At 42.6% G+C, this 26,313-nt stretch overlaps 11 protein-coding genes across 11 annotated transcripts; 5 read left to right on the plus strand and 6 right to left on the minus strand.

Annotated features, from left to right (window-relative positions):
* Positions 1-2,766: 2,766 nt before the first annotated feature.
* MIT1 (Mit1p) lies at positions 2,767-4,164 on the plus strand (the record flags this gene model as incomplete). Its single annotated transcript, XM_018878244.1, has 1 exon — positions 2,767-4,164. One exon carries the CDS (start codon positions 2,767-2,769, stop codon positions 4,162-4,164), a length of 1,398 nt encoding a protein of 465 aa, XP_018734387.1.
* A 2,292-nt stretch (positions 4,165-6,456) lies between these two features.
* Positions 6,457-8,382, plus strand: rad4 (BRCT domain protein Rad4; the record flags this gene model as incomplete). Its single annotated transcript, XM_018878254.1, has 1 exon — positions 6,457-8,382. The coding sequence occupies one exon, from the start codon at positions 6,457-6,459 to the stop codon at positions 8,380-8,382; it is 1,926 nt and encodes a 641-aa protein (XP_018734388.1).
* Positions 8,383-8,725: 343 nt separating this feature from the next.
* Positions 8,726-9,730, minus strand: RIT1 (Rit1p; the record flags this gene model as incomplete). The annotated part of the gene is made up of 1 exon (XM_018878265.1): positions 8,726-9,730. One exon carries the CDS (start codon positions 9,728-9,730, stop codon positions 8,726-8,728), a length of 1,005 nt encoding a protein of 334 aa, XP_018734389.1.
* Positions 9,731-9,932: 202 nt separating this feature from the next.
* RIT1 (Rit1p) lies at positions 9,933-10,286 on the minus strand (the record flags this gene model as incomplete). The annotated part of the gene is made up of 1 exon (XM_018878276.1): positions 9,933-10,286. One exon carries the CDS (start codon positions 10,284-10,286, stop codon positions 9,933-9,935), a length of 354 nt encoding a protein of 117 aa, XP_018734390.1.
* Positions 10,287-11,807: 1,521 nt separating this feature from the next.
* Positions 11,808-13,016, plus strand: FPR4 (peptidylprolyl isomerase FPR4; the record flags this gene model as incomplete). Its single annotated transcript, XM_018878287.1, has 1 exon — positions 11,808-13,016. The coding sequence occupies one exon, from the start codon at positions 11,808-11,810 to the stop codon at positions 13,014-13,016; it is 1,209 nt and encodes a 402-aa protein (XP_018734391.1).
* Positions 13,017-13,241: 225 nt separating this feature from the next.
* On the minus strand, positions 13,242-15,332 carry SEC1 (Sec1p; the record flags this gene model as incomplete). The annotated part of the gene is made up of 1 exon (XM_018878298.1): positions 13,242-15,332. The coding sequence occupies one exon, from the start codon at positions 15,330-15,332 to the stop codon at positions 13,242-13,244; it is 2,091 nt and encodes a 696-aa protein (XP_018734392.1).
* Positions 15,333-16,350: 1,018 nt separating this feature from the next.
* PAF1 (Paf1p) lies at positions 16,351-17,583 on the minus strand (the record flags this gene model as incomplete). Its single annotated transcript, XM_018878308.1, has 1 exon — positions 16,351-17,583. One exon carries the CDS (start codon positions 17,581-17,583, stop codon positions 16,351-16,353), a length of 1,233 nt encoding a protein of 410 aa, XP_018734393.1.
* Positions 17,584-19,414: 1,831 nt separating this feature from the next.
* On the minus strand, positions 19,415-20,233 carry PET8 (Pet8p; the record flags this gene model as incomplete). Its single annotated transcript, XM_018878319.1, has 1 exon — positions 19,415-20,233. One exon carries the CDS (start codon positions 20,231-20,233, stop codon positions 19,415-19,417), a length of 819 nt encoding a protein of 272 aa, XP_018734394.1.
* A 971-nt stretch (positions 20,234-21,204) lies between these two features.
* NFS1 (Nfs1p) lies at positions 21,205-22,689 on the plus strand (the record flags this gene model as incomplete). Its single annotated transcript, XM_018878330.1, has 1 exon — positions 21,205-22,689. One exon carries the CDS (start codon positions 21,205-21,207, stop codon positions 22,687-22,689), a length of 1,485 nt encoding a protein of 494 aa, XP_018734395.1.
* Positions 22,690-23,163: 474 nt separating this feature from the next.
* HPA2 (Hpa2p) lies at positions 23,164-23,622 on the plus strand (the record flags this gene model as incomplete). Its single annotated transcript, XM_018878341.1, has 1 exon — positions 23,164-23,622. The coding sequence occupies one exon, from the start codon at positions 23,164-23,166 to the stop codon at positions 23,620-23,622; it is 459 nt and encodes a 152-aa protein (XP_018734396.1).
* Positions 23,623-23,719: 97 nt separating this feature from the next.
* Positions 23,720-26,281, minus strand: BFA1 (Bfa1p; the record flags this gene model as incomplete). The annotated part of the gene is made up of 1 exon (XM_018878352.1): positions 23,720-26,281. The coding sequence occupies one exon, from the start codon at positions 26,279-26,281 to the stop codon at positions 23,720-23,722; it is 2,562 nt and encodes an 853-aa protein (XP_018734397.1).
* Positions 26,282-26,313: the final 32 nt, after the last annotated feature.

Below are 26,313 nucleotides of genomic sequence, written 5' to 3' on the forward strand. Positions count from 1 at the left end.
CAGCAGAAGCAGCACAAGGCGATCTGATACCTGACAGGGGAAATGTTTTTTTTTTCAGATTGTGCTTACAGAAACAAAAACAAGAATCAGACAGCAATCAAAATGGTGCTCTAAACTACCATTTCTAAGTACATTAAATATATATAAAATATATATAAAAAATAAATAGGTAGCCATAAATAGACTACATTTCAACACTGCCTCCGAGATTTGGCTGACGTCAGACGGTACTTGGCAGCGACGAAAGAAGCATGCCAGCCAAGCTGTCACAAGCTGGTGGTGCGTTGATCCGTTGATGTGTTGGAAAAAGCAACGATGCCAATAGAAATAAACGAACTCAAAAGTCAAAATAAAGTGTAACCGGCATGTAAAACAAACTGCAATACAGCAGCACCAGCCAGACCATATGGCAAATCCGACAGTAACAGATACACCACCGCCTCAGCCAACCAACCAACCCAACCATGAAACACCCATGAAACCAAACAAAATAAACCGCATCCGACCTCAACCGCCTTCCGAAAAATAAAAATATTCGGGCAACCAATCTAACAGAAACGAGTGTGACACGACAAACCGCCAGATTAAATTGAACGAGCAATAAAAGTTTATATTTCCACGGAAAGAACACCAACCACGCTCAAAATCCCATCCTGGAGCTTGACTGATGGCGAGCCGGCGAGCGTGTCGGAACCGGTTTGAGACTCGAACAGACTCAGGAGTACCGCCGCACAGGGGGATCCGTTCCCGCTGCTGGGTGACATCTTTACTTTTTGTCAGCGCATGCATAAAAGCCAAGTTCGATCAGCTACAGCTTAACAGAGACACTATGTACGTTACCGACGATTACCAGTTCGTGGTGGAGTTACGACGAGCTCGGGTCGTGCTTCCGGCAGCTGGTTCTCTGCCCCAGTCCTCGTGGCTCCTGCTTCGCAGGAGTTTTTGGCGGGGACCCAGACGTGACGACTCGAGCGTAGCGAGAGGAGCTACGGGGTCTGGGGCAGAGCCCCAGCCGCCGGAGGCACATCCGTTTGCCCGTCCAGATCAGGGTGCTCCGCTCTTGGTTGCTGGTCTTTTGTTAAGGCGACAAGGCACGCGCCTTGAACTCTTGTTCAGTTCGACGGAGGTGAGGTGGATAGCCCCATTTTCATGCAGAAATGGTTCCACGCGTCTTCCGAGCTACGATCCGGCTGCAGCTATGGTACTTCACAGTCTCGATTCGCTCCGATTGGCTGTGCTCGGCGTATCTATCTCCGACCCTAGTGCTTTATGTTTTGCTAGCCTCATTTCGTGTCTTTCCCCAGCCAGCATTCGTCGTAGCAGTTCGCATTCGCATTCGCATTCGCATTCGCTCTCGCGTTTATGACGGTTTTGCCACCTCCTCTTGATCATTTTCCCTGTATGGGTTTCCGTCGCATGGTCCGGGTTTATAGACCGGCTTGAGCTATATATGCAAATAGTGAAATATCGTGTAATTATTCCCGGTAGGTGGTCGTATTTTAGCTATCTAATTAACCATTAATAGACGGTTGGACGTAAATAGCATGGGGATGCAGTTGGATGCGTCATCGATTCTTATTTCGACAGTCGTACCCCCTCTTTGTGGCCCTTTTTGTTTGGTCCCAAGGCCAAATCAACGTTAATCTTAAGTACAGCACACTCACCGTTTCAGCCCCCCCCGCTAACGCACTGCAATTGCTAAAAAAAGAGCCAAGATTCGATGATCCGATACTATTGCCTAATACGTAGTATTAACTTTATGCACATTTAAGAATTTACACACAAAGATGACGATCAGCTGGCAGCAAAGTTACCCTTGGCAGTCACGGACTCAACGGGATATGCTTTAATGAGGGATATTTTGGGGTTGGTCTCGTTATATATATAGGGAAATCCTTGGCTTTTGGTCTCTTCTACCGTTCACTTTTTATATCCAATCGTGGGGTATTTTTTCTGAAACCGTTATTTAAAGTTGGTTCAAGCATATTAAATTTAAATTGGTAAGCAGAAAACAATATAAAGCTTACCACCGCTGTCACTTGTTCTCAATTTTAGTGTCTTATTTTGTGGAGTTGTTGTTGTTGTTGCGTTAGTGCTTGGTTATTTTCACCGATAATTGACTACTGACTACCAAGTGTGTGTGCTGTTATCTATATCTATCGTGCTGTCTATTCTTTGTGTATCGAGAATTATGCTGATTGGGCTGTATTAATGCTGTTATGAGCTTATGCGCTTGGTCGTCATAATATTATACTTTGATAACGGCCACAAATTAACCCACAAATAAAAGAACTAGCAAAAGGATCAAGACATACGACCCGGTATAAGACACTGATTGAAAAATACTTGAAAAGTCGTAATCTAATTTTTTGACGTGAACAGGTGATTAACGTTTTTTAGACGAGCAGTCAGCAAACCAACGGATAAGAGAGAAAAACAAAAACCCAAAAATTGCGGTTTCGGAAATTATATTTTTAAATTCTCCCAGATTAAATTTGCTGCAACTGAAAAAAAGATTGAGATTAGTCGAAAAGTTAATTTCGCCGCTAGTAGTTTAAATATAGGGCGCACTGGGGCTTGGTCAAGTTTTTGTTCGCTCCTTGATTCGTATTGATTTGGCAAAATCACTAGCGTATACTTTTTTATTCCTGTCTAGCAGCTGCCACAGCCACTAGTACTGGGTGTTAATTGTCTTTTTGTTTTGACTAATTTTTTTATTTGTGTGCTCGGTTTCCTCTTGGTACATTCCATTCTTTATGCCAAGCCATGATGCAATCATATTACGGTCACGTTAGAACCCAGCAAGACGCTATTCTTCTGTTTGAAGCATGTAGACAGGGTCTAATTCCCCGGATTCGACGTCGCTTGTCTGAAAGAGAGAGGTTCCAGATCACCTCTGGATGTGTATATATTTGGGATGAACAAGAAGCAGGCATGCGACGATGGACTGACGGAAAGTCTTGGAGTGCCAGTCGTGTAAGTGGTGCGTTTCTGACTTACCGAGAAATGGACGGGTCTAGACGACCGTCGAGTCCTGATGGAAAGCAATCAGATTCTGCTGATGGATCTCCTCAGGGCAGTTCCCCACAAATGAAGAAACGAACGAAATTCTGGGATAATGATGTTTCCGTTTCGTCATCCACACCTGCCTCGAGTTCTGCTTCTGATAGTGGCTCTGGCAATGGGTCGGAGGAAGGCTATCGGTATAAACCAAATGGTCTTTATAAACAAAGCTTTTCCATCACCACATCATCCAACTTAAAATTGCATCTTATCAGTTACTACCGAAAAGAGGATATAATATCTGGCAAATTAGTCCAACCTACATCAGATCCTCGTATAAAAGACCTGCCTATTCCCCTCAACCTATATCCTGACACGTCTCCTGGAGTATCACTTATTCCTGCCATCACTAATGCCCCATTAGTGGGTCGCCATCAAATGCCCACTGCTGACGGGATCAAAGATCCAATGGGCATTCTTGTTAAGAACGAGAGTTTCCCTCAGAATGGAAATAACCACAATGGCCTCCAGAAAACTGGCGGCTTTGGCGAGCTAACGGGCTCTCCCACTCCCCAGTATTCTAATTTTGCATCTTCGACAAGTACTATGCCACCCTCACCATCAGGTGTCCCACCAAACACCATGGTAGTTCATAATGGTCCAGAGGCTCAGTATTACCAACAGGCTACACCACCAGCAGGTCCCTATATCCTCCATCCTCAACAACAACCTTTGACATACCACAACCCCTCTCAACCACCACATGTCCAAGTGCTTTCACCACCAGACCAACAGCCACAACCACAACCACAACCACAATCCCAACAACAGGGTCCTCAACTACCACTACCTCCACCACCTCCTCAACAACAACCACAACAATCGCAGCAACAACAATTACCACAAATACAGATACATCAACAGCAGCAGCAAATGTCGCAAAGACTGCCAGGACCACCTCAACCACCTGCAGGCCACCCACCCCCTTCGACATCACCACGCCCAATGCTTCCTCTTGGTAGTCCATTTAACGGAACACAACCCGTTCTCAATACCTCATCGCTCACCAGATCCGACATGCCCCACGGACTGGGCCCAGCCGCCCAATTTGCCGAAGATAGAAGAGTCATCAACATCCTGGACAAAGCATTAATCATCTAATCATGGTCCTGACTCGCCCCATTTTATGAAGTTATTATTACCACTGGCTGGCCATTATATATCTACTGCCACATGGTCTGGCGTTCAATTATTTATTTATTTTCCCCTTATTCTCGCCCAACGGGCACTGTGCCTCCGGCGGCTGGGGCTCCGCCCCAGACCCCGTAGCTCCTGCTTCGCAGGAGATTCTTGGGACCGTCGACGGAGCGACTCGGGCCTAGCGACAGGAGCTACGGGGTCTGGGGCAGAACCTCAGCAAAGGGTCCCAGAATCTCGGGAATGCCGCCAGCGCGCATATTCAGTTTCACCCTAGCCCAAAAATTCAGCGAATGAAAACTAGTTATTAGCCAACCCCTACCCTGGCACTTTTTGCGTGAGACGAAGTTTCGTGAACCGGGCAATAGCAGTTCAGGTGTCCAGTTGTACATTATCCACTCCGGAACATAAAAAAGTCCAATCTACAGCCCAAGATGTCTTTCATTGCTAAGCGTGGTCTTTCTACCCTTATTCCTCCCAAGATTGCATCCCCTGCTGTAAGTATTGACTGGTGGTAACGGCGGTTATAGGAGGTTTCGGAACGAGGTGTGATGGAAACAGGTTTGATGAGATGAAGAAAGTGAAATTACAGGTCCTCCGCTGATTCGAATTTGATGGGGGTTTTTTGGACAAATATGTTAGAATTATATCGACAAGTTACGTCTCGAACAAGCAATTGGATGAGCAACAATCGTGTTTACAGCAGGTCGAAGTTATAGCATTCCACGAGAAGCAACAGTGTGATTGAGAGTCCTAGAAATATCCGCCATCACTCAGCTTATTCGGTTTTATGAACAGAGCATCGAAAGTTTAATAGGAATTAAGCGAAAAGACCAAGTTCGAAGGGGATAGACAGAAATTTGAAAGTGACGAAGTGAGAGGATGGGGTTTCTTCGATAAGAGTACGGTTCGTTAGTTTCTGGCAGCGACCTCATATTCGACTGTAGATATTACTCGGACTCAGTTTATGCCTCAAATGTCTGTTTTTCAAGTAAAAAACTTCGATATTAAAAGGTATCGATAACTTGCGTAGAGGTTGACTCGGAATGGCGGAAACCCACTCAAGGTATCAAACGCTTTTTATGGGAATTAAACACTGTTTTAAAAGCATGATACTTACTTTGTCATACTGGTTTATGCTACTTTTCGACTGTTTATTTTATCTTAAAATGCCTATAATGAGATTCACAAAGACCGTAGATGCTTTCTCTTTTCTTAACCTTCCACGCCTTTGACTCAAACATTCCACAAGTTTAGTACTAACAACTTTTAGAACCTTGGCTCTGCCCCTAACGCTAAGCGTATGGCCAATGTTGTCAAGTTCTACAAGGCCCTTCCCCAAGGTCCTGCTCCTCAAGTGAAGGCCGTCGGTCCTATTGCGTAAGTGTGAATCCGGTCCATTTGAATTATCTTATCAGGCAACAAATACTAACTGACCAGTAAATACACCGAGAAGTACTTCCATGCCGGCTCTTCCAAGCCCTTGATTCACCTCATTGTTGGTCTCTTGGCCCTTGGTTACTCGACTGACTACTACTTCCACCTCCGTCATCACCACTAAACGTCTATAGACAGTGACTTTGGTTGTTCTCACACCCAAGCCTTATATATAATTAAAATTTTCGTGTTATATTTGAATCACAGGCTCCCTATTACGACTCGAGCGTAGCGAGAGGAGCCACGGGGTCTGGGGGCAGAGCCCCAGCCGCCGGAGGCCGACTCTACGGAAAGTTAATTACTGTTAAAAGAATATTGCATGCTTCGCGCGGATGTCGTGAAGCGCGTCTCTGATGCTGATCTGAGTGCTGCTGCAATATATAATTATTTAAAATATTTATTGATTTCCCAGGCTAATGTGTTTGTCACAAACCTGATTGAGAATTGGCGTTTTGGGTTTTCAAGTGAGATAGTCCAGTAGGAAGAAGTAACTCAGACTGATAAATATGCGAATTTGGTACCATGCCAGTTGATAGCCTTGAATCGCCCTTTCTGGGCCTTGTATTTTGTTGCACGGGAGTGGATCCTGAACTACGGGTAAGTAATTATTTTCGTACTCTAGTAGAGAATTTAACGATGTGTTTGGATACCTTTGGGTCTTGTGATGACTGTAACTAACATCGTTAGCTGGAGATTGCGAAACAAGTGGCTGTCATGGGAGGAGTGCACAAAACAGATCTCATGAGCGATGTTACATTTATGGTCGTTGGTGAAAGATATTCTGCCAAATACAATTTTGCAGTTCAAAACCGATCTAACATGTCCTTTTTACGACCAGAGGGAATCCCTCAAATTTTTGAAAAGTGGAGAAGTGGGCTAGACATTGATATTGAGCAGGAACTCGAGGCTGCAAAATTACCTGTGTTTGATGGATATAAAATATGTGCTACGAATATCAATATTGATCCAGATCGGAAAATTCTCATTGATCTAATTACAACTCATGGTGGCGAGTATATGCCAGATTTGACAAAGTCAGTTACACAACTTATATCGCCAGTCCCCACGGGGAAGAAGTATACTTTTGCCAAAAAATGGGATATTTGGGTCGTCAGTCCTCTGTGGGTCACAATGAGTGTTGAACGCGGAGCAGCTTTAAATGAGAAATTCTTTTCACTGGATCTACCAGCAGACAAGATAGGTAAAGGAGCCTGTTCGTTCGATTTGCATCGCCAGCGAGAACGCATCACTAAAGCCAGAGAAGTGGCTGCAGTCACTGAAGTTGATAGAACTATGAGTGAAATTTCCGCTCCTGTGAAGAGGAAAAAATCTATGGCTAGCACTGCGTGGAATAGTATACTGAGCGATTTAGGTAATCATGTGGTTAAGAAAGAGATAGACGTGGATCGAGATCAGGCTGCCTGGGAAATGAACAGAAGAAATGCACCCAACGAGTCTGAAGGCTATGACCATGATAATCAGGATGACAATAATAGTCTAAACAGGAGACGAAGATACGAGTATGAGAATGGTGACGAGCACCTTATAGACAAACGAAACCGGCTGGATATTGACACAGTGAATCCGGCCAATGCGCTGTTTCTTAACCACTGTTTTATGTTTGTTGGATTTAACGACAAGCAATTGAAAAGACTACAAAGCATAATCACATCGCATCGCGGTCGACTCGCAGAGGGTGAGCATCGACCGACACTTATTATTGTTAATTCGGAGCTACCAGTGGCCAAATATCATGAACTGCAACTTGAACGAGAGTACACATCTGTTCCAATTTATACTGAATGGGCACTGGAGAGAAGTTTGCATAAAAAGAAGCTTTCACTGGATATTTGGGGCCAGTATGTAGTTCATAGAGATATTCCTGGGTTCAGCGGCTTGAATATTAGCCTTTCAGGTTATGCTGGGGTTGAGCTTCTTCATCTTGAACGTCTAGTGAACTTGTTGGGTGGATTATATCAGAGCGTGTTTACCGCTTCTGGGGACCTCTTAGTTTCAACTCCCCGGTCATCGAAATTCAAGTATGCCCTGATATGGAAAGTGCCGATAGTAAACCACTTGTGGATCTGGGGTTGTGCATCGAAAGGGACCATTCTACCTCTAGACTGTAAGGAGTGGGTAATAGATGGTAAAGAAACTGAGGTCAGATTCCTGCCAAGAAACAAAACTGCTGTTGTTGATACCACTGTTACAGCTGACTCTCGTGCCCCGCAGGCTGTATCTGTGGCACCGGTGATTCCAGTTCAAGAGAAAAATCGTGCAGAATCAGAAACAGAGCAATCAGAAGAGTCGGAGACAATGGCACCTGTATCTCACTCCGAAACGAGCTCTCTGAGTGAGCTTCTTCAGTTGGCAAGATCCGATACCGACGGTCTACCTGTCAGAGACGAATCACACAGGCCCCAAAAAAGGAGTCGTGATAGGCGTATTGTTGGTAGAGCTACTGAATCTGCTTCAGCTAACGAAGTGATGAAACCGGCGACCTTGGTTGAGGTACAGCCAGTCGAGGAACAGGCACATCCGTCTACTCAAGTCAGTTATCTGGATATTGAAACCCAGGATGAACGCAAAAAGCTCCTGGAAGCCCTGGGTGAATCAGAAAGTGCAGCTGAAGAACTGAGATCTGTTCCTGATGAAATGGGTCCAGCAGTTGACTTGCTCCATAAACGTCCTCGACGAAACCGTAACTCCACAACACCTGGCCGTCGTCTACGTGCGAACTCGTAGACCTCCAGCATGTACTATTAATTTATTTGCATATTTATATATATTATATCTGACATGAATCTGACACCGACATGTCTATTTAAGAGATAACCGGACGAATGTTTCCGGACGTTCCAAAGAAATATTCGACTAATACCACCGTTCAAACTCCATGCATTGAAATGCCCAAGCAATAAATATTCTGCTGATTTGGTTCATAAAATAAATATAAACGATATGATAAATATCTGGATATAATTGTCAAGACTGACATCTCCACATTCTGTGGTTTCTGTCACTATATCATGACAATACTGTTAATCTACACTATATACATACAAACGTCCCAAGGGTACTCGCAGCTCTAGCCCATTAAATAGGCATTGACTGCATTGAGGGTGTTTCGACTAGGATTACACTTGTGTTCGCTAATGATGTGAACTAGTCTTTTACGGATTTCAGTCTTGTCAAGAAATGCGGTTGTACGTGAATCGAGGCAATCATAACTCAGAGAGTAGAATAGACACACGATAACAAGAGCAACTCCAACTGAAAAATCTGTGCCCGTATCACATATAACAAGAATCTTCCCTTTAAACAATGACTCATTACTGACTACAGCAACAAGATCTGGGAGTATGGTACGCAGCTCTTTTGAACCTTTTTTCCCTGCTGCTAATGGGTACGTGAGCTTTCTATAACCGCTCTTTCTATTATCATCATCAGCTGACATGCTTTTTTCCGAAAGGTCTATGATAAGATCAAACTTCACAAAATCTTCGACATCGCACCCTGATCGACTGGCAATAGAGATATTGGTCGGTTTGATCAAAGTTATCTCAGAGGTATCTTTGTTCTGTCCCGCACCCAGTCTACTGCTCTGCTCAGCTAAATTTTCTATCATCTCATGTAACTCAGAATCAGTATGCTTGGAATCGCCTAGGCTGTCTCTATTGAACCATAACAGCTCTGGCGTAAGCAATTGAGCCCATTCTTCATGGTCGTCAGCTGCCCCTTGCACATATGTATAACCCTGTCGATGCTCTGTGCCATCTTGGACCATCCTCGAAGCTGTGCAGAGAATCAATGGATAGAATTCATCAAATTCAGGTACTTCATCCGGAAGATATGCATCAGGTGTGATCCAAAGGGGTCTTAATGGTTTCGTGATTTTAGTCTTGAGCATTTCCACATCAATTCCATTGTTTACAGCCAATTCAGCCCAACCAATTACTCTTGATCGAATCTGATCATGTTCACTTGCTGATACGGTATTTGGAGGGGTGAAGAACATGACATCCCCTCCTAAAGCAAGGTAATTAAGAACCGAGCACCAAATTGGAATAGTCTTTGATAAAGCATCAGGCATTCTCTTACCTCGCCTGGTCGAATCTACTATTACAATGCTGGGATCGTTAGTTAGATCGATATGAAGTCAGACGAAATCTCCATCAGAGACCACACTCAAAGACTTTACGAAATATTTCGAATACTGCCCCTAGATATGCCATCTGGGTATTCCAGATCAAAGTAGTTATCGAATCAAAGCCTTTGATACCCCAGGCTTGGACTCACCCATTATTAGCCAAAATAAGATCAAGAATATGAGTATTAAGACGTCGGGTGCTAAATCCCCATTGACCAGTATGACCGTCGGTGCTTTTGAAATAGACAGACTCTTTGATTTTCTCAGGAGGTATATACCAACGTCCACATCTTTCATTCGCTACCAGTGGTAAATTGTATGAAGCTGCTACCAGTTGGACATAATTTGAATCTTGTAGAATAGACTGAATGCGGTTCCTCACACTTCGCGAGTCTTTTCGTATCGACTTCGATAGCTCGCCAAAACTGCTATTTACCAGTGAGTCCAACGATTCTTTAAAATTCCCATTCACAAAATCAATATCTGAATTTGAGTTCATGTTGAATTGTTGTACGCATCAAAGTCGTCGATCTCTAAAAAATACTTGCATTACCATGCAAAGATGTATGAAGTAGTGATAATTAAGACCATGAATCCCAGTAAATTCAGGCAACAGATCTGGGCGAACAAAAAGAGATATTAATTCCACTGCTGATTTTTTTGGTCTCAGAGACTCAAGAGATGTCTTGCAATTTTATAATGTTATGATTTAATTGTAGGGAATCTAGTAGAGTATTCCATGAGCGACTAGTTTCATTCATGGGCAACACATTATTTCAGTTCTAGTAAACAATTGAAACCAGTCACCATTCCTATTGACAGTGTCAGTGTTGGCAAACAGTGAGTCAATACGTACCAATATAGTATTGTTGATGTGTTCGAAGTCTATGAGTAATGGGTCGGTTAGGAACATATATATATATATATATATATATATATATCATCGAACCACTCAAGCTGAAATAAAGAGTATAATAAGAATTCTGCTCACAGATACCAATGTTTTATATAGTATACTGGGCTGATATCCAATCATTTGTTAAATAATCTAGATTTGTAGCTGCCGTTGGATCTCAAGTCGACCTAGTCTCGATGCAAGGGACAAAATCTTGCATTACATGTGCAGCATTGCAGAGATTTACATTATTGAGTTTAACTTGACTGTAATATCTTGAAAACTTCTTACACGAGAAAACCCTCTAGCTTTGCAGCAACTGAGCATAGTGGCATCTTATAACTAGTATAAGTCTAGTTCATGAAGAGTCTAACAAAAAAACAACAAAAGTATGGAAGTTTTTGTGAATTGTGTGACGATTAGCAGAGAAACTTGCTGAGTTCTTGCAATTGAGTATAGGGGATGAAATAATAATGGGCATTGGAAATTTCAGATTGTTAGTGGAGAATCAATAAATCAAAGTTCTTTTCCCACTTTTTCAACTGATGAATTTTTAGCAGGTTTGCAGGTTCTGGGATCTACTTCGACAAGTATGCCATTGCACTGGACAGGCATAAATAATTGGATGATCCTCTGAGATAATGGCTGCTGGAGTAACGCTAATAAAACGAGTAGACCAGCGTCTAAGAAACTACCAAGCCGAAGCATGTCGATCTGTTTATAAATTTTGGCTTCTGCAGCGCATCTATGGCTCATGGAAGGAGACCAGTGTGGAACGCAGCGAATATGCGAGAAGATGCGAGAAGTGACTAGAATCACAAACCACCACCATTCCAAGCAGTAAAAAACAGACTACCTTAGTACAATAAAAAAAAATCTATCTGTTGGCAAATATCAAAGAGATTAAATCTTGGCTTGATATGATCCCACGTTTTCTACCTAACCTTGACGGCTTCAGCCGCACGTCGAAGCAGACCCTATGCCCTGCATGATGAACCCATAAAATGAGAAAAAATTTCCAAAAAAAAGCAAAGAACAAATAAATATTTAAGATCACCCAAGTCCTAGTTTTTTTTCCTGAACCAAATTGAATTTTGAAAAGAATTTTATTTGCCACCCATAAAAATGTCTGCTTACAACTTATTGCCCCTTGCTTCCTTTTCTTTGGAATTGATCCCTGGTCTTCCAACTCCCCCAATTGACGATGAGTTCAACGTGTCTGTTCGTCTCACCATGGCCGCCATTGATCCTAATGACGCTGTTGATGATGAGAAGACCCCATCTACTTTGAAGATTATCAAGCGTGTTATTGAAGATTACGACGATTACGACGATGATCTCTTGGCCGCCTCCTCTGATGAGGATGAGGATGATGAAGAGGAAGAAGAAGAGGAGGAGGAAGAAGAAGAGAAGGCCTCCAAGAAGTCCAAGAAGTCCGAGGATGAGGATGAGGATGAAGAAATGGACGATGATGAGGACGATGAGGATGAGGACGACGATGAAGATGTCGAGACCTCTGAGACTGTTATCTGTACTTTGTCTCCCAGCTCGCAATTCCAACAAACTCTCGACTTGGTTATCACTGCCGGTGAAGAGGTTCTTTTCGTTGTTGAAGGTTCTTACCCCATCCACTTGACTGGTAACTACGTTGAGCACCCTTATGACGATGAATCTGATGACTACGAGGAGTCTGATGATGACGAGGATCTCGATGATGATGAGCTCGACTACGACCTTACTCCTGATGAGGATGAGATTGACGAGGACAAGATCCGTGAGCTTGTTGATTCTGAGGAAGAAGAGGAAGAAGAGGAAGAAGAGAAGCCCGCTCCTAAGTCCAAGAAGGAGGCCAAGAAGGAGAACAAGAAGAGAGCTGCTGAAGCTGAAGAAGAAGAGGCTGCTGCTAAGAAGCAAAAGAAGGCTGACGGTAAGAAGGTCGCTTTCTCTAAGGAACTTGAGCAAGGTCCTACTGGTTCTGCTGCCGCTTCTAAGAAGCCCAGCACCAAGAAGCTTGAGGGTGGTGTCGTTGCTGAAGACAGAGTTGTCGGTGAGGGCCCTACTGCCAAGTCTGGCCAAACTGTCGGCATCAGATACATCGGTAAGCTCGCTGACGGTAAGGTTTTCGATTCCAACACCAAGGGAAAGCCATTCACATTCAAGCTCGGTGCTGGTGATGTTATCAAGGGTATGGATATTGGTGTTACCGGTATGGCTGTCAAGGGTGAGAGACGTGTTGTCATCCCTGCTGCTCTTGCTTACGGTAAGAAGAAGCTCCCTGGCATCCCTGCTAACAGTGAGCTGACTTTCGACATCAAGGTTGTTAAGATCAAATAAACTCAAAACCAATGACACCTGCCAATCCTTGTAATTTAATTTATAGATAATATTATTGTAATACCATACAGTTTCGTATTAAAAAATTTTTTTGTGATGTTTCTGAGTCATTCAGTTGACCATGATGGTGTTCAGCAGGAGGTCGGGAACCAAAAGTCTACAACAGTTAGAAATAGTATGATTGATAGTTTTCCGATTTGAATAGAATATATGGTTACATTATAACTACTTGAAGAACTTGCCAAAGCGGCTCTTTTTCTCCTTGATAGGGGGTCTCTCCGGCTGAGTAGTGGATGAGGATGCTTTGCTAGACGAAGGGCGAGAAGCCTGTTGACCAGCTGGAGTACTGGCTGGAGTAGCTTGATTGGCAGATGGTCGATTCTGGCGGTCAGACTCGAACAAATGTTGGGGAACTTGTTGTTTAGGTTGGTCACAGGGCAGGTTGAGTTGCTTGCGGGACACGCTGAGTCGGGAGAGAATACGAAGGAAATTGTTTGGCGTAATGACCTGGTCACCACCAATAATGATTTCCTTGGGGTACTTTTTGTTAAGCTCGTAGATACTGCGCGCTTCGGATTGGGTAAATCCTCCTGCCATATAGACGAATACTCGCTGTTTGTTGAGACTTGTGGCAGTCGTCTTGGCCCATACTGCTCGCTGGCGGGGGTTTCTTAGAGATGCCTGTACTTCCATCTCATCATGACCTTCTGTTGGTTCATACTTGGTGTATGGGAACTCGTCTGCGCTCAAGGTACGTTCAATAGCTGACGCAACTACGTTTTTAACACCAGGTACAAATCGTGATACAGAGTATACATCTTCAGTAGAATGACTGAAATAGCTTTTAGGCAGCTTACTCTGCTTAAGCTTGCCGAGCGTTGTCTTAAATGTAGGGTGACCAAACACAGTCATATTGCGGATAACATCAATGTCCGTATCGTCCAGCCCACTGTGATGCATAAGTTTCTTGTAATCAGCCTCAATCAGGCCACCTCTATGTAGTGAATACAACATCACCAGGCGGACTTTCTCTGCTTTACCAAGGTTGGGGTCAGCTATAAGTGCAATAAATTCGTCAGCCAAATTTTTAGGCTTGATGCCATCGGCACCTACGCCGAGAGTAACTGTCTGTTCCACATCTGCAATATCGGATAATCCCTTTCGTTGTAAGATTTCCATACACTCGCTTGCCATGTGCAAATTGAGTGCAAAACGGTCTTTTGTTTCCATGAATGCAGGTAACGATGCCACCATATCTTGGAGGTCCGATACAGTTGTATTCCCACCCGAATTACCATTCCCAATCTGAGAAGCAGCAAAATGAGGGTTATCGGTCTTTAGCCGGTCCATTTTCTCAGTCAACTTTTCAATCACCTCCTGCATATGAAGATGTCTAAGCCCGACCCAGTCTGGATCCTTTTCAGAAATAACACCTTCAACCTTCTCCTTGCCAGTCTTGCCATCTACAAAATATTCCACTTTCAGGCCATCTTTGACGGGCAATAAATCATATGCCATGGCTTGGAAAGTGAACTCATGCAAAAATGGTGCAAAAGGGTCAATAGACCTATCCAAAATCAAAAATACTGAACGGCCACGCTGCTCACTTACTCCTTTGAAGTTCGGATTATTGCGCAAGTAATCGTCCATCTGCTTCTGAAACTCATCAGCAATCATAAATGGAAGCACATGAGCTTCGTGAATTGCCGATGTTGGCTTGTAGAATCGAATAATTGGGTATTCATCCAACATTACACAGACCCCTACTAACTGGGAGGCTACTTTCTTGACAAGCTTAGTAACCAGGTCGTGACATTGCGAACTATAGTACTGTTCAATTGCAAAGGGGTCATCCAGTGTAAATACTTGTGATTCCAATGTCCAAAAATCAATGTGGACTATCTCCAGACGTTTGAGATAGCGCCCAGTAGCTGAATTCTTTAGCTTTACCAGTAGTTCATCACTAATATTGGATGTTACAAAAATGTGTGCACAGGCATATCTAGTTGGAGCCCGCGTGAAATCCGCAGCTATACACTCAATATTGTAAGCAGTCGGCTTGATGAAGTAAACTGCTTCCAGATATGATTCGGACTGACGCTTCTCATCTAGAATTTGTACACTCGAAGCATTGCGATCGAGAATTTCATGCACTTCTATCACTCGGTCAAAATTCTTTTTCGTCTCTCGGTCTAGAATTACTGCCTTGTATCTGCTCGCCGGATTAACTGAGTCGAGCAGACCAAAAATTTCTATAATCTCGTTAGCTTCCGCTGTTGTGATTGGATTACTTTTCACAGAGCAATCAAAAAGCATGCAAGTGGGTAGTGCCCAAGCGGAATCAACACCTCTAAACAAGAATGTTCTAAATTTAATACAAACCACATATGCAATAAACCATTGTGCCATTCATTTGGTTTCTCATTTCACTTACTTCTCCGGTAGTGGTCAATTAGGTCCGTCGACATTGTGCATAGGAATTAACTGTTACCACCCAACTCCGAGGTTTTGTAGTGCAACACCACTCACAATAGAGCTGATAATTATCAATTTCAATTCACCAGTATCAATTGGTATTCGGGCCAATAGGTCTAATAATTTGAAACTTCTCTAAAAAAAAACTGAAGAAGTTTATGTCCTGGAATTCAGTCGCCAGACCTAACGTTTAAGCTCTCTGGTTCCTGCGTAAGCAGTTCTACAGTCTTGCAAAATGTTACTTTTATGGCCAGCTTATCAATGCACATTACCCCTGAATTACCAATATGGTGGATCTCCCAGAACGAGATACTCTGCTGGGAATGGGATCATAACCTGACCATTGAAAGTCAAGGTGTCAGGTCAGGCTGATGGAACGGTCTCGAAGGGTCTGAGCACAAACGTCACCATATAGAAATTATATAATTAAACTTATTTTATGTTTTCCGTGCGCAGTACGCATTGTGTGCATCTATGAATGCAGTTTAGGCTGTTAATAACTTTTCCCTGAAGCATTTGTAATACCAATCGATTTTCAGACGTGGTAGTGGTGTTTACTCTGTTTGAGATATCATTCTGTTATTAATTAAATAGCTCTAAATTTCAGCAGTAAAACTGACATGCAATATCTAGTCTATAAATAGTATCTCATTTGTAGCTCTCTATCTTCATGGCCAAACCCTAATGGTAGTCCATGCTCGAAAGTCAGCAATTGCCGTAAAATAATAAAATAATATTGTTGAGCGGGAACCCTGATCTAAATTGAGCTCGAAAGCCGTCGAGACAGGTCTAGTGAACTGATACGACGACTTAACAGAGACAGTCAAGCCATTATGTACAACTATAAAAAATAATGATATTAATTTTCTTCGAGGTCGTTATTTTCTTCGTCATCGTCATCGTTTTCATTTTCGTTGGCTTCTGGAGATTCGCCGGGCCGGTCCTCATCCTCATCATCATCAACGTTTTCAGTGTAAGGAAACGAGATCTTATCATATTCGGAACGCTGGTTATCACGAATAACCGACTCTTTAGGTGTGATTTCACGAATCGAGAGGTCGATAGCATCAATGTTATGCTCGTTAATGAGCTCTTGTTTAAGAGTTGTGACACGTCTTCTCTTTAGACTTGCTCTACCCACAACTGGTAGATAGTAAGCCTCGCCATCATCTGTGAAGCTAATAGCGATTTCTGCAAAACTAGATGAGGGATGGAGTTTGAGATCGATATCGTTGTCTTGTACACGGGTGAATCTATACGACTGGTCATCATCTTCCTCGTCATCAACCACTGTGTCTTCTGTCGAGTCAAGACGACTCTTCAACTTCTTACCAGTTTCTTCATCGGCAGTGTAAAGAGACATCCATTCTTCTCCATTACTAGCAGAATTTTGTCGGAATATAGCAGTTTCCAGTGATTCGGGAGCAAATTTCCGTTTTGAGCTTGAAAGTGATGCAGAACCCACAAGCTTGACTGACAGGTACTGAAGATCGAACATTTTCGAGTCTGGGAATAACTGCCATGATTCCACGGCCTTCAGGTTCTTCTTTTTAGGATGCTTGAGCTTAGAAAGATCTTCAGCACTAGCATCGAACGTGTTTTCAACGATTCTAAGCTGTTCTTCGGGGCCACTGACCACTGAGAGTCGTTTTTGTCGTAACAAGGCAGTGGACCGTAATGGCGAGTCACTACTTTGTCTTACCGCCTCTGACGAAATATACTCGGTACGACGCAAAAATGATACACCAGGTTGTGTTTTTGATACGCTGGTGATGCCTTTGGGGTTCCGTAGTAAAGCTCTGTCTTTGGGATCTAATCTATCAACTGATGGAGCGGTTGAGCTGGGGTAGATACCAGCTTCATCACCCCGGTCAAAAATTCCCTGAACTTCCGTCAGATCTAAGGGCATACCGAGGTCAATATCGATATCAACATTTATAGGCTGTTTCCGAACGAGATTGGTGAGCACTGCCGGTGACGAAGCTAGCTTACTCGTGTCTAAAGGGATATTCAATAGCTTCGGGGGACAAGGAGGAGGCGGTAGGTCATTTTGATAACGGATTCGGGCAATATAATCCTGGCGACGTGACATTATGAAGATGAAATGAATATGGCAAAATTGATCAAGTTACAGTGGACAAAATGAACAATAAAAAATCGCCCAGTAATGGCTAAAGTCTAATTGACAAGTAAGGAGTTATGCGCTATCTTGGCTGTTTTGTGTTCGTTACTCAAAATCAATTTCTGAAGGTGAAACCGCGTACTGAATGGTCAACTAGCTTTCGTCTTGTTCATGAAATGTCACTGGCATGCAAAACTCCAGGTTTTCAGTCTGCATCAAAAAGTTCCACTTATTCTGCATAGAGACAACTGACACTGGTGTGTGAACCTTTGCTTTCATTGCGTAAATCTAAAGCGAAGAGAGCCAGGTTTCGCTATTGTTTAAAAAATGCTGATAATGCTGACAGGTAGAGTATTCTCACTTCTACTTATATAAAAAATATGGAGTGCAATACCGGAAGGGTCTAACATTACGTGTGTTGAAAATGTTGAAGCAGGGTTTGACTTGAAATTAAGATAAAATACAGTAGCCAGTCTTGTGAATTATTATCTTTTGAGGTATACAGGCCACAGACAAAGACTTTGATCTTTAAGCAGGGTTATCCTGAGAAAAAAAAGTTAGAAACAAAAATTTATTTAATATAAAACGAAAGACAAGTGAGAAGTAAAAGTGGGGCTTAAAAGTATGGAGAACAGGACTCTATTTCAACTCCAATCTCATAAATAGAGGCTTCATAGTACCATCTATTTAAGAAATAATACAGAGAAGGGGTGCGGTATCTGAATGCTTGCTGTTAGACCATTCTATCAAGAGGAATAGCTCCTGCAGATTACTTACCCTTAGGAGGAGGAAGAGCATATTGGTCCTTGGGCTGCTCAAACTCAACAGGCTTGGAATCCATGTTGGAAGCGGAGGACTTGTTAGAGACGATAGTGATGGGGGCTTTGGCGAAGTTAGACATTGTTAATGATGATGTTTGTTATTCTTGTGAGTGAAGAAGTGACATGTCAAGTGCGATTTGTCTAGCTTATATATATTTTTTCCGGTTCATGATACTATGATACTTGTAGTTCTGAATGACCAGCTTTCTATTATATGAACAAATGGGGAAAATAAGTGGCTCGTGAGTAGTGAAGATTCGAGGACTTTTGTATTATTTAGACAAAATCGGTATCTGTATCGCCGATCTATGTCTCTTAATAAGTTAACCTGAAACTTAGATACATTCACATGGAAAGCTAGGATTAGTGAAGAATTTTTGAAGATAAGAGATTTTGAATAGATCGTATGAATTTGGATTGATTATCCATATATATAAACTCAGATTGACCATTGATTCTCTACAAATCTCAGCATATTGATCTAGAATGATGGTGTGTTGGGGGACAATTGGATTCAGTGGAAAATATGGATATTTCTTATAAATTATATTTCCAAATTAAAATTGACGGGCTATACTTTTATTTCAACTGTTGGTTTTATTTTAGCAAAGAATGGCGCCAATAAATTCCAATTGGTCGGAAGGATAGACACGGTTGCATACGATTATGCATGGTTGATTCCCCCTGAATTTCCTAAATGGGGTGTATAATACAAGATTAAAATTCTGAAATTCATACACACGTTCCATTGCAACAATAAAATCCGCTTCAGCACTGGCACACTGATACCTTTCCAGTTTAAATGTATCAACTTGGATCCACTGGATCCCCCTATCTGGAACACAATACTCCCGTGAAACTTCCTATTGGAAGTTGTATCGGCTGCTGCCTCATTCTGTAAGTTCGTTTTATTCTACCCCGCTCACTCACAGTCACAAAGCTAAATAATTATCATGCATTCATATCTATTACATTACTATTTACAATGGCTCAGCATTACTAGCCTGGGATGCTAAAAGCCAGGAGGTGGTGTCCTTTGCTGCTTCATAAACGCCAAGGAATATGGCTCCACCAGCGCTAATCCACATGGTCCTTGGACCAATACCTTTGAAAAAAGCAGAATACCCCTCATCTTTCAAAAGCTGTTTAGCAACTTGTAGTGCCGAGGCACGGGATTTTCGTAGCATGAGTCGAGTCTTAATCACATCTAACGGTGTTGTAAGAGCTGCCGCAAACCCACCGGCTATCGAACCACATACAGCACCTTCACCTGGTGAAATTTTATCAACACCTAATGACAATGCTCTTTGATGCTTTAAATACTCATATAATGGGAATTGTAGCATGGTGAATGGAATCTCTCTCATGATAGTTGTACCCCATCCACGATATAAACCTCTCCAAATACCCTCTCCATACTTGTTCGTCAAAATCGATTTCAATGCTTGTAAAGATGTAGCTTCTTGAGAAGTTTGCACTCTTTGCTTTACAACTTCTGCTGGTACTCTAACTGAACAAGCCGCAACTTCTCCTACTGAGGCGGCCAACATATGAACTAAGCCATGCGCCAACGTCTCATTTTCAATTTTCGAGGTCATAATAGGAGTCAAATACTTCTTAGATGATTCATATGAAAGAAAGAATAAGCTGGCTCCTGGAGCTGACGCAACAACGGCACTTCCTAGACCACGGTACATTCCGTGCCAACCTCCATTAGCGAAGAATCCACCTTTAGCCTGTAACCTCGTTTTCAATGTGTCAATTGGAAAAAAGAACAGATCTGTGCTTGTGCCAGCCATGGCACCACTCTGTACACGTTAGTACCTATTAGTATCTACATACTGTAAAGCTCGCTATCATCAGACTAAGAATAAGAACTATTTTCGTAAGAATTGCCAACAACTATTGAACGCCCATAGTTTTAATAGTCACATTCATGTCAATGAAATGTGTGACAATTCCTTCTACCCATCACACTTACCACTAGAGAGACCAGCACCAGATTGCTACTGTCACTTGTCATTTTATATTTTTCTTGCCAATGCCAGATCTAAGAACTGTTTATAAACGCTGTATCTCTTCAGCTTTTGGCTTGAGACCTCTTTTTAACGCTCTCGACGGTGACTGGTACCTGCTCCTGCAAAATCGATCCGCGTCCAAATGAGGAGAATAGTCATGCTGATCATTTGAGCTTTTACCAGCAAACAAATTTCTCTCCAGAGCTGCTCAAACTTATTTCTTTAATTGAAAAATACTCCGTTACTATAGCTCAGAAGTTTTTTTCTAGTAATAGATTGGTTAAAACTCGATCGTCGGATTCAACCTACACGGAACTTCAACATCGGTTCCGGCCCGAGTCCGGCTATTAGATCACAGGAGCCGTGTAATGGGTAAGGGCTGTAGACGATGTGTAATATGCGCGAAGTTAAGATGAGCGGCATGAGCAGCGTTGAAATTTGCCTCTTGAACCCGGACCTCTGACTGCTTTGTAAGTGCTCACGAGGACTTGAATTTGGTGCCAAAAAAAAGGATTCAGAAAAAAGGATTTGAACTATTGGTTTAATCTGAGCCTGAGAACTCTGATAATCTGAATAAGAAAGACAGAGTTGGATTTGAGTACTTTTGTTAAGTTCCTGATCTTTTGATAATTAGTCCCGGATCTTCCCTTCGGTGCTATTTTATCAGATCGAACAATTTGTGGTGAATAAATTGTTAATTTTTATTAACATTTGCCATTGCAAAATTTGTTTACAAAGAAGCTTGTGTTAAAATGCTGAATATTACTAGACGGTCAGTAGCAAGCGTTGCTAGCATTGCCAATGCTGCTTCAACCCAGGCCAGAGCTGCTTCTATCGGTCACAGATACTCTTCTACATTGCCTTTAATCAAGGAAACAGTATCCTCAAATCATGTGGCGGACGTTCTTTCATCTATTGCATCACGAACCGTTAATGCCCCCAGTGGACCTACTCCTGTTGCACCTGCTGGTTCATATGTTGAAGAGGCTTTAAAGGAGTCGAAACTTGTTGGTCAAAGTTCTCCAGGTACTGGAAGACCCATTTACCTCGATATGCAAGCTACTACACCTACTGATCCCCGTGTTCTGGATTACATGCTTCAATTTTACACCGGACAATATGGTAATCCTCACTCGCGTACTCACGCTTACGGTTGGGAAACTGATACTGCAGTCGAGACTGCTCGTAAGCATGTGGCCGATGTTATTGGTGCTGACGCCAAGGAGATTATTTTTACTTCTGGTGCTACTGAATCTAACAACATGTCTTTAAAGGGTGTTGCTAGATTCTACAAGAAGACAAAAAATCATATCATTACTACACAGACTGAACACAAGTGTGTTTTGGATTCGTGCAGGCATTTGCAAGACGAAGGATTTGATGTTACATATTTGCCAGTTAAATCTAATGGTCTCATAGATTTGGAAGATCTTGAGAGGGCCATTCGTCCCGAGACTGCTATTGTATCTATTATGTTTGTCAACAACGAAATCGGTGTTATCCAGCCAATGGAAGAGATTGGTCGTCTGTGTCGCAAGAACAAGGTTTTCTTCCATACCGATGCTGCTCAAGCCTTTGGTAAGATTCCTATCGATGTCAACAAGCTGAATATTGATCTCATGAGTATTTCGGGCCACAAGATTTATGGCCCTAAAGGCATTGGTGCTTGTTACGTCCGTAGAAGACCTCGTGTTCGTTTGGAGCCTATTATCAACGGTGGTGGTCAAGAGCGTGGTCTTCGTTCTGGTACTCTTGCTCCACCTCTTGTTGCTGGATTCGGTGAGGCTGCTCGTCTTATGATGTCCGAGATGGAATATGATTCTCAGCACATCCGTCGTTTGTCTAACAAGTTGACTTCGAATATTCTCCAACTCGAGCACACCGTTCTTAACGGAGACAAGGACGCACATTATCCTGGATGTGTGAATATTTCTTTTGCTTATGTTGAGGGTGAATCCCTTCTTATGGCTCTTAACGACATTGCCCTTTCTTCTGGTTCCGCCTGTACTTCTGCTTCGCTTGAGCCTTCATATGTTCTACGTGCCCTTGGTGCTGATGACGCTCTTGCCCACTCGTCCATCCGTTTCGGTATTGGTCGTTTCACAACTGAAGCTGAGATTGACTACGTTCTCCAGACTGTTGTCAGCAAGGTCAACAAATTGCGTGAACTTTCTCCTCTCTGGGAAATGGTCCAAGAAGGTATCGATCTTGAAACCATTCAATGGTCCCAGCATTAACCCCAACTCCGATTAACTTTGCCACCTAGGTTGAGATATGTGTAAAATAAATAATTTATCGTCGTTCTATTTTATTGTCCTGCTTCCTTCACTTATTATATGTGTATCTTAGAGAAGCTGAATCAGAATGGTCCTTACATTACGTTCCTTAGTGAACCAAATATAGACAACTCAAATATAACCCATATTAGCCTTTAAAGTATGGTTTACAAACGGATCTGGTCATAGTAGATCACAATCGCAAGAGGCATTGGCCCCCCCACAATTGTCCTAGATCACGAGCTATTCCGTCTCGACTTCCCGTTCTTAGATACTGCGCTGATCTACAATGAGTTCATTGATAAGTTAGATTACCGGCTTATCTTGCATGAAACCACTAGCTTAATATATTAACCGCGCGCTAATTCGCATTTCGGTGCATATAAATGTAGAGCCATGCCCCTGAATTAACCTGTCAGAAGTAATTTCGATATCATGACTGTCACCATTCGACCCATTGAGCAATCTGATAAATCCCAGTATTCATCGCTATTCGCAGCTTACCTGGTCTTTTACAAAGCTCAATTGCCAGAGAAAATCTTGGAAAAGACTTGGGAACGGTTTTTTGACGATAAAGAGCCTGTCTATGCCGCAGTAGCATTCGACGATGAGTCACCTGAAAAGCTAATTGGCTTTGTGACATATGTTTTTCACAGATCCACTTGGCAGTATAACGATGTGATCTACCTACACGATTTGTTTGTTGACCCAGAGGTCAGATCTCGAGGTACTGGTCGGAAATTGATTGAATACGTCTATGGCGAGGCAGATAAGCACGAGGTTGCCAAGGTCTATTGGCATACTCAGATATTCAATCACAGAGCTCAATTATTGTATACCAAGGTTGGTGTCCGTGATGACTTTGTATCATACCAACGACCTGCAAAGAAATAGTGACGTTCACCTAACATGAGTGACACACACCACTACAAATCGGGGGAAATCATTAACATTAATTATTATTAAGTAATCATCTAATAAATAGCTTATATCATCTCATTACCATTGATCTGATTTCTTTGAGGAACTCACGGTCAATCTGTTCATTAGGAGAAAACCACCCTTTGGTTTTCCGAGCCCAACGGTCGTCTTCATGCTTCATTTTCTCTATAAACTTGGCGCTTAGGTTGAACTCATTTCCAACTGCAAAGTCCCCTCCAATGGAACTTGCGAGTTTCTCTGCAGCTGTGACAGCTGCGGATGCGACCGCAGCATTATTATGATGCTTTCCGCCAATGGAGCTAGAAACTTCTAAATCATCCAATCCCTCGAATGGGTCGCTATGATCGTCCTTGATGTTGATCCAACACAATCTGTCAGGATCAAACACCATATCTCCAACCACTTGTTGGCCCTTGTTGGAAATAAATGCAATAAGACCTGGCGTTTTAGGATTCACAGACTCAAACTTTTTCAGTTCAATATCATTTCCTTCCCACACAAGTTTTGTAGGATTAAAATGCATCCCATTTGACTCTTCAGATGCAATTGGGACTCCGAGATGACGTATTAATCCTGGTCCTCTTCGTTTGGGACCCCTCTTCTTTTGAGAATTATCTTTTAGTAAGCTAGATTTTGTTGGTGACCGCACTGTCGATGGGTGTTGTTGATGTTGATGCTGAGGTGGCGTCTGATTTTGGTATTGAGGAGAGAACTGGGAATTTTGTACTGGATCTTTCTCTCTTAATTTCCTTGGTCGAAATTTCTCACGGAAAGTGTCTAGAGGCACATGCTTGACAGAGGTATTATTTACCGTACCAGAGTATAAATGCCCCTTAGACTTTGGAGTCGCTACAAACCTGCTTTCTGTTTCAAAATCAACATCCAAGTCGTCGAATTGGTCCAGTACATCTTGTTCGAAAGTTGGACCCCTTCGTGGCCTTACAAATTGTCTGCTGGCTTTAGATTGTTCTTGAGGCTGCATAGTCAACATAGACTGGACAGGACGCAGTCGTTTTGGCTGAAATTGACCTGGTTTCATTGCTAAGGTTGATGTGGCATCGATGGTAAGATTTCCATAATCCTCATTCTCGAACATATCCTGATTCCTACTTGGCGGTCTGGGATTACTAGCTCGAATAAATTGCTTGGGAGGCGACCCGCTAGCCACATTACCAGAAACTCTTCGTTCTGTATGATGTGTAGGACGTGGTCTCTGAGGAGAAGTAGAACCAGCAATATTCGTTCCTCTTCCATTAGAGATCTTTTGATTGATTGGAGGCCGCAGCACTGGCATGGATTTTTTCACACGAACACTGCTATAATCAGGACCACCGGGAACAGCACCTATAGCCTTGAAATCAGCTATTGATTGAGTTTCCCGAGGAGCTTTTTTCTGAGGAGATGTGCCCGTCCTTTGATTGGTAGCTTTAATAACCACATTTCTGTGCAGAGTTCCTTTAGTAGAGATAAAATCATCTCCTTGTTTCAGATCAAAGCCTTGTAATAAATCTTCATCCGGATCTTCAAAATCGACCAAGACTTGTTTATTAGTAATAGTATTGTCATTGTCTCTGAAATTGGCTTTTATAGAATTCCCCGACCCATTGCTTCTTATAGTGTCATACTTTCTACCCTTGGCCAAAAGTTCTCGGTCACGTTCAGATTCCAGCTCATTCTGATGACGTACCTCTTTTAATCTCTGTTGAAGAACACTGGGTTTATCGAACAAATCTCCGGCTTCCTTAGAAAATCCGAAGTCGTCATCATCTTCCTCATTATCGGTATAACTTGTAGCAGAAGTGGTCAGCGAGTATGTTGACAGACGCGATTCAGTTCCGAATCCAAAGCTGTCGTCGAGGCTATCATCCAAGGAACCAGGAACTTCCATTTGACGATTATTCTTGACACGTGTAAATCTGTCTGCCAAATTTTCTGTATCATCGAATATAATTTCATCATCATTATCAAAGGAAATATTTTTCTTCCTATTTTTATTCTCCGTTTCGATTTGTTCTGGTGGTCTATAAAAGTCGCCCGATATTAGCATCCTACTATTTGATCTAGCGTTTGAGCTCACCCTGGGAACCGCCATAGAGTTACTACTGATCTTTCTGCCAGACGCTACTCGAATTGTTTGAATATCTTCACCATCCAAATCCATATCCATATCATCACGGAACGCACCGCCGTAATGTTCAGGGCCACTTGAAGCTGAGCTACCACTACCTCCAAGGCGCCGAACAGTGCCAGTAATAGTTCCAGTAATTGTCGAATAGTCTATACTTGGCTTACGCGCTCCCTGAAGTTTCGCCAAATCAATCTTAGACATTTTTGTGGTTAGGTCGTCGAAATCATTCGAGAAATCATCGTTTTCATCTGCTTCACTGAAACTTCTTAGGTTGCTGGGTCTGCTGGCGTGTCCTCGCAGGTTACTTGATCTGAGCGACTCGGAGTTTGAGGCTGAAAAAGCAGCATCAGTGGCTGAAGCAGGCATTTGATAGAATCCTTCCTGTGTTCCAGCTGATGATACCGAGGATATCAGGAAGTTCGATTCGTCAATGTCGGCGAACTCGTCGTCATCATCCCAGTTTTCGACGCCTTTGCTGGGCATGTTGTCAAAGCGGTTGTCCGTCAGCAGAATAA

The sequence above is a fragment of the Sugiyamaella lignohabitans genome, chromosome A (genome assembly GCF_001640025.1).
Source record: "Sugiyamaella lignohabitans strain CBS 10342 chromosome A, complete sequence".
In the NCBI taxonomy this organism is placed as follows: Eukaryota; Fungi; Ascomycota; class Dipodascomycetes; order Dipodascales; family Trichomonascaceae; genus Sugiyamaella; species Sugiyamaella lignohabitans.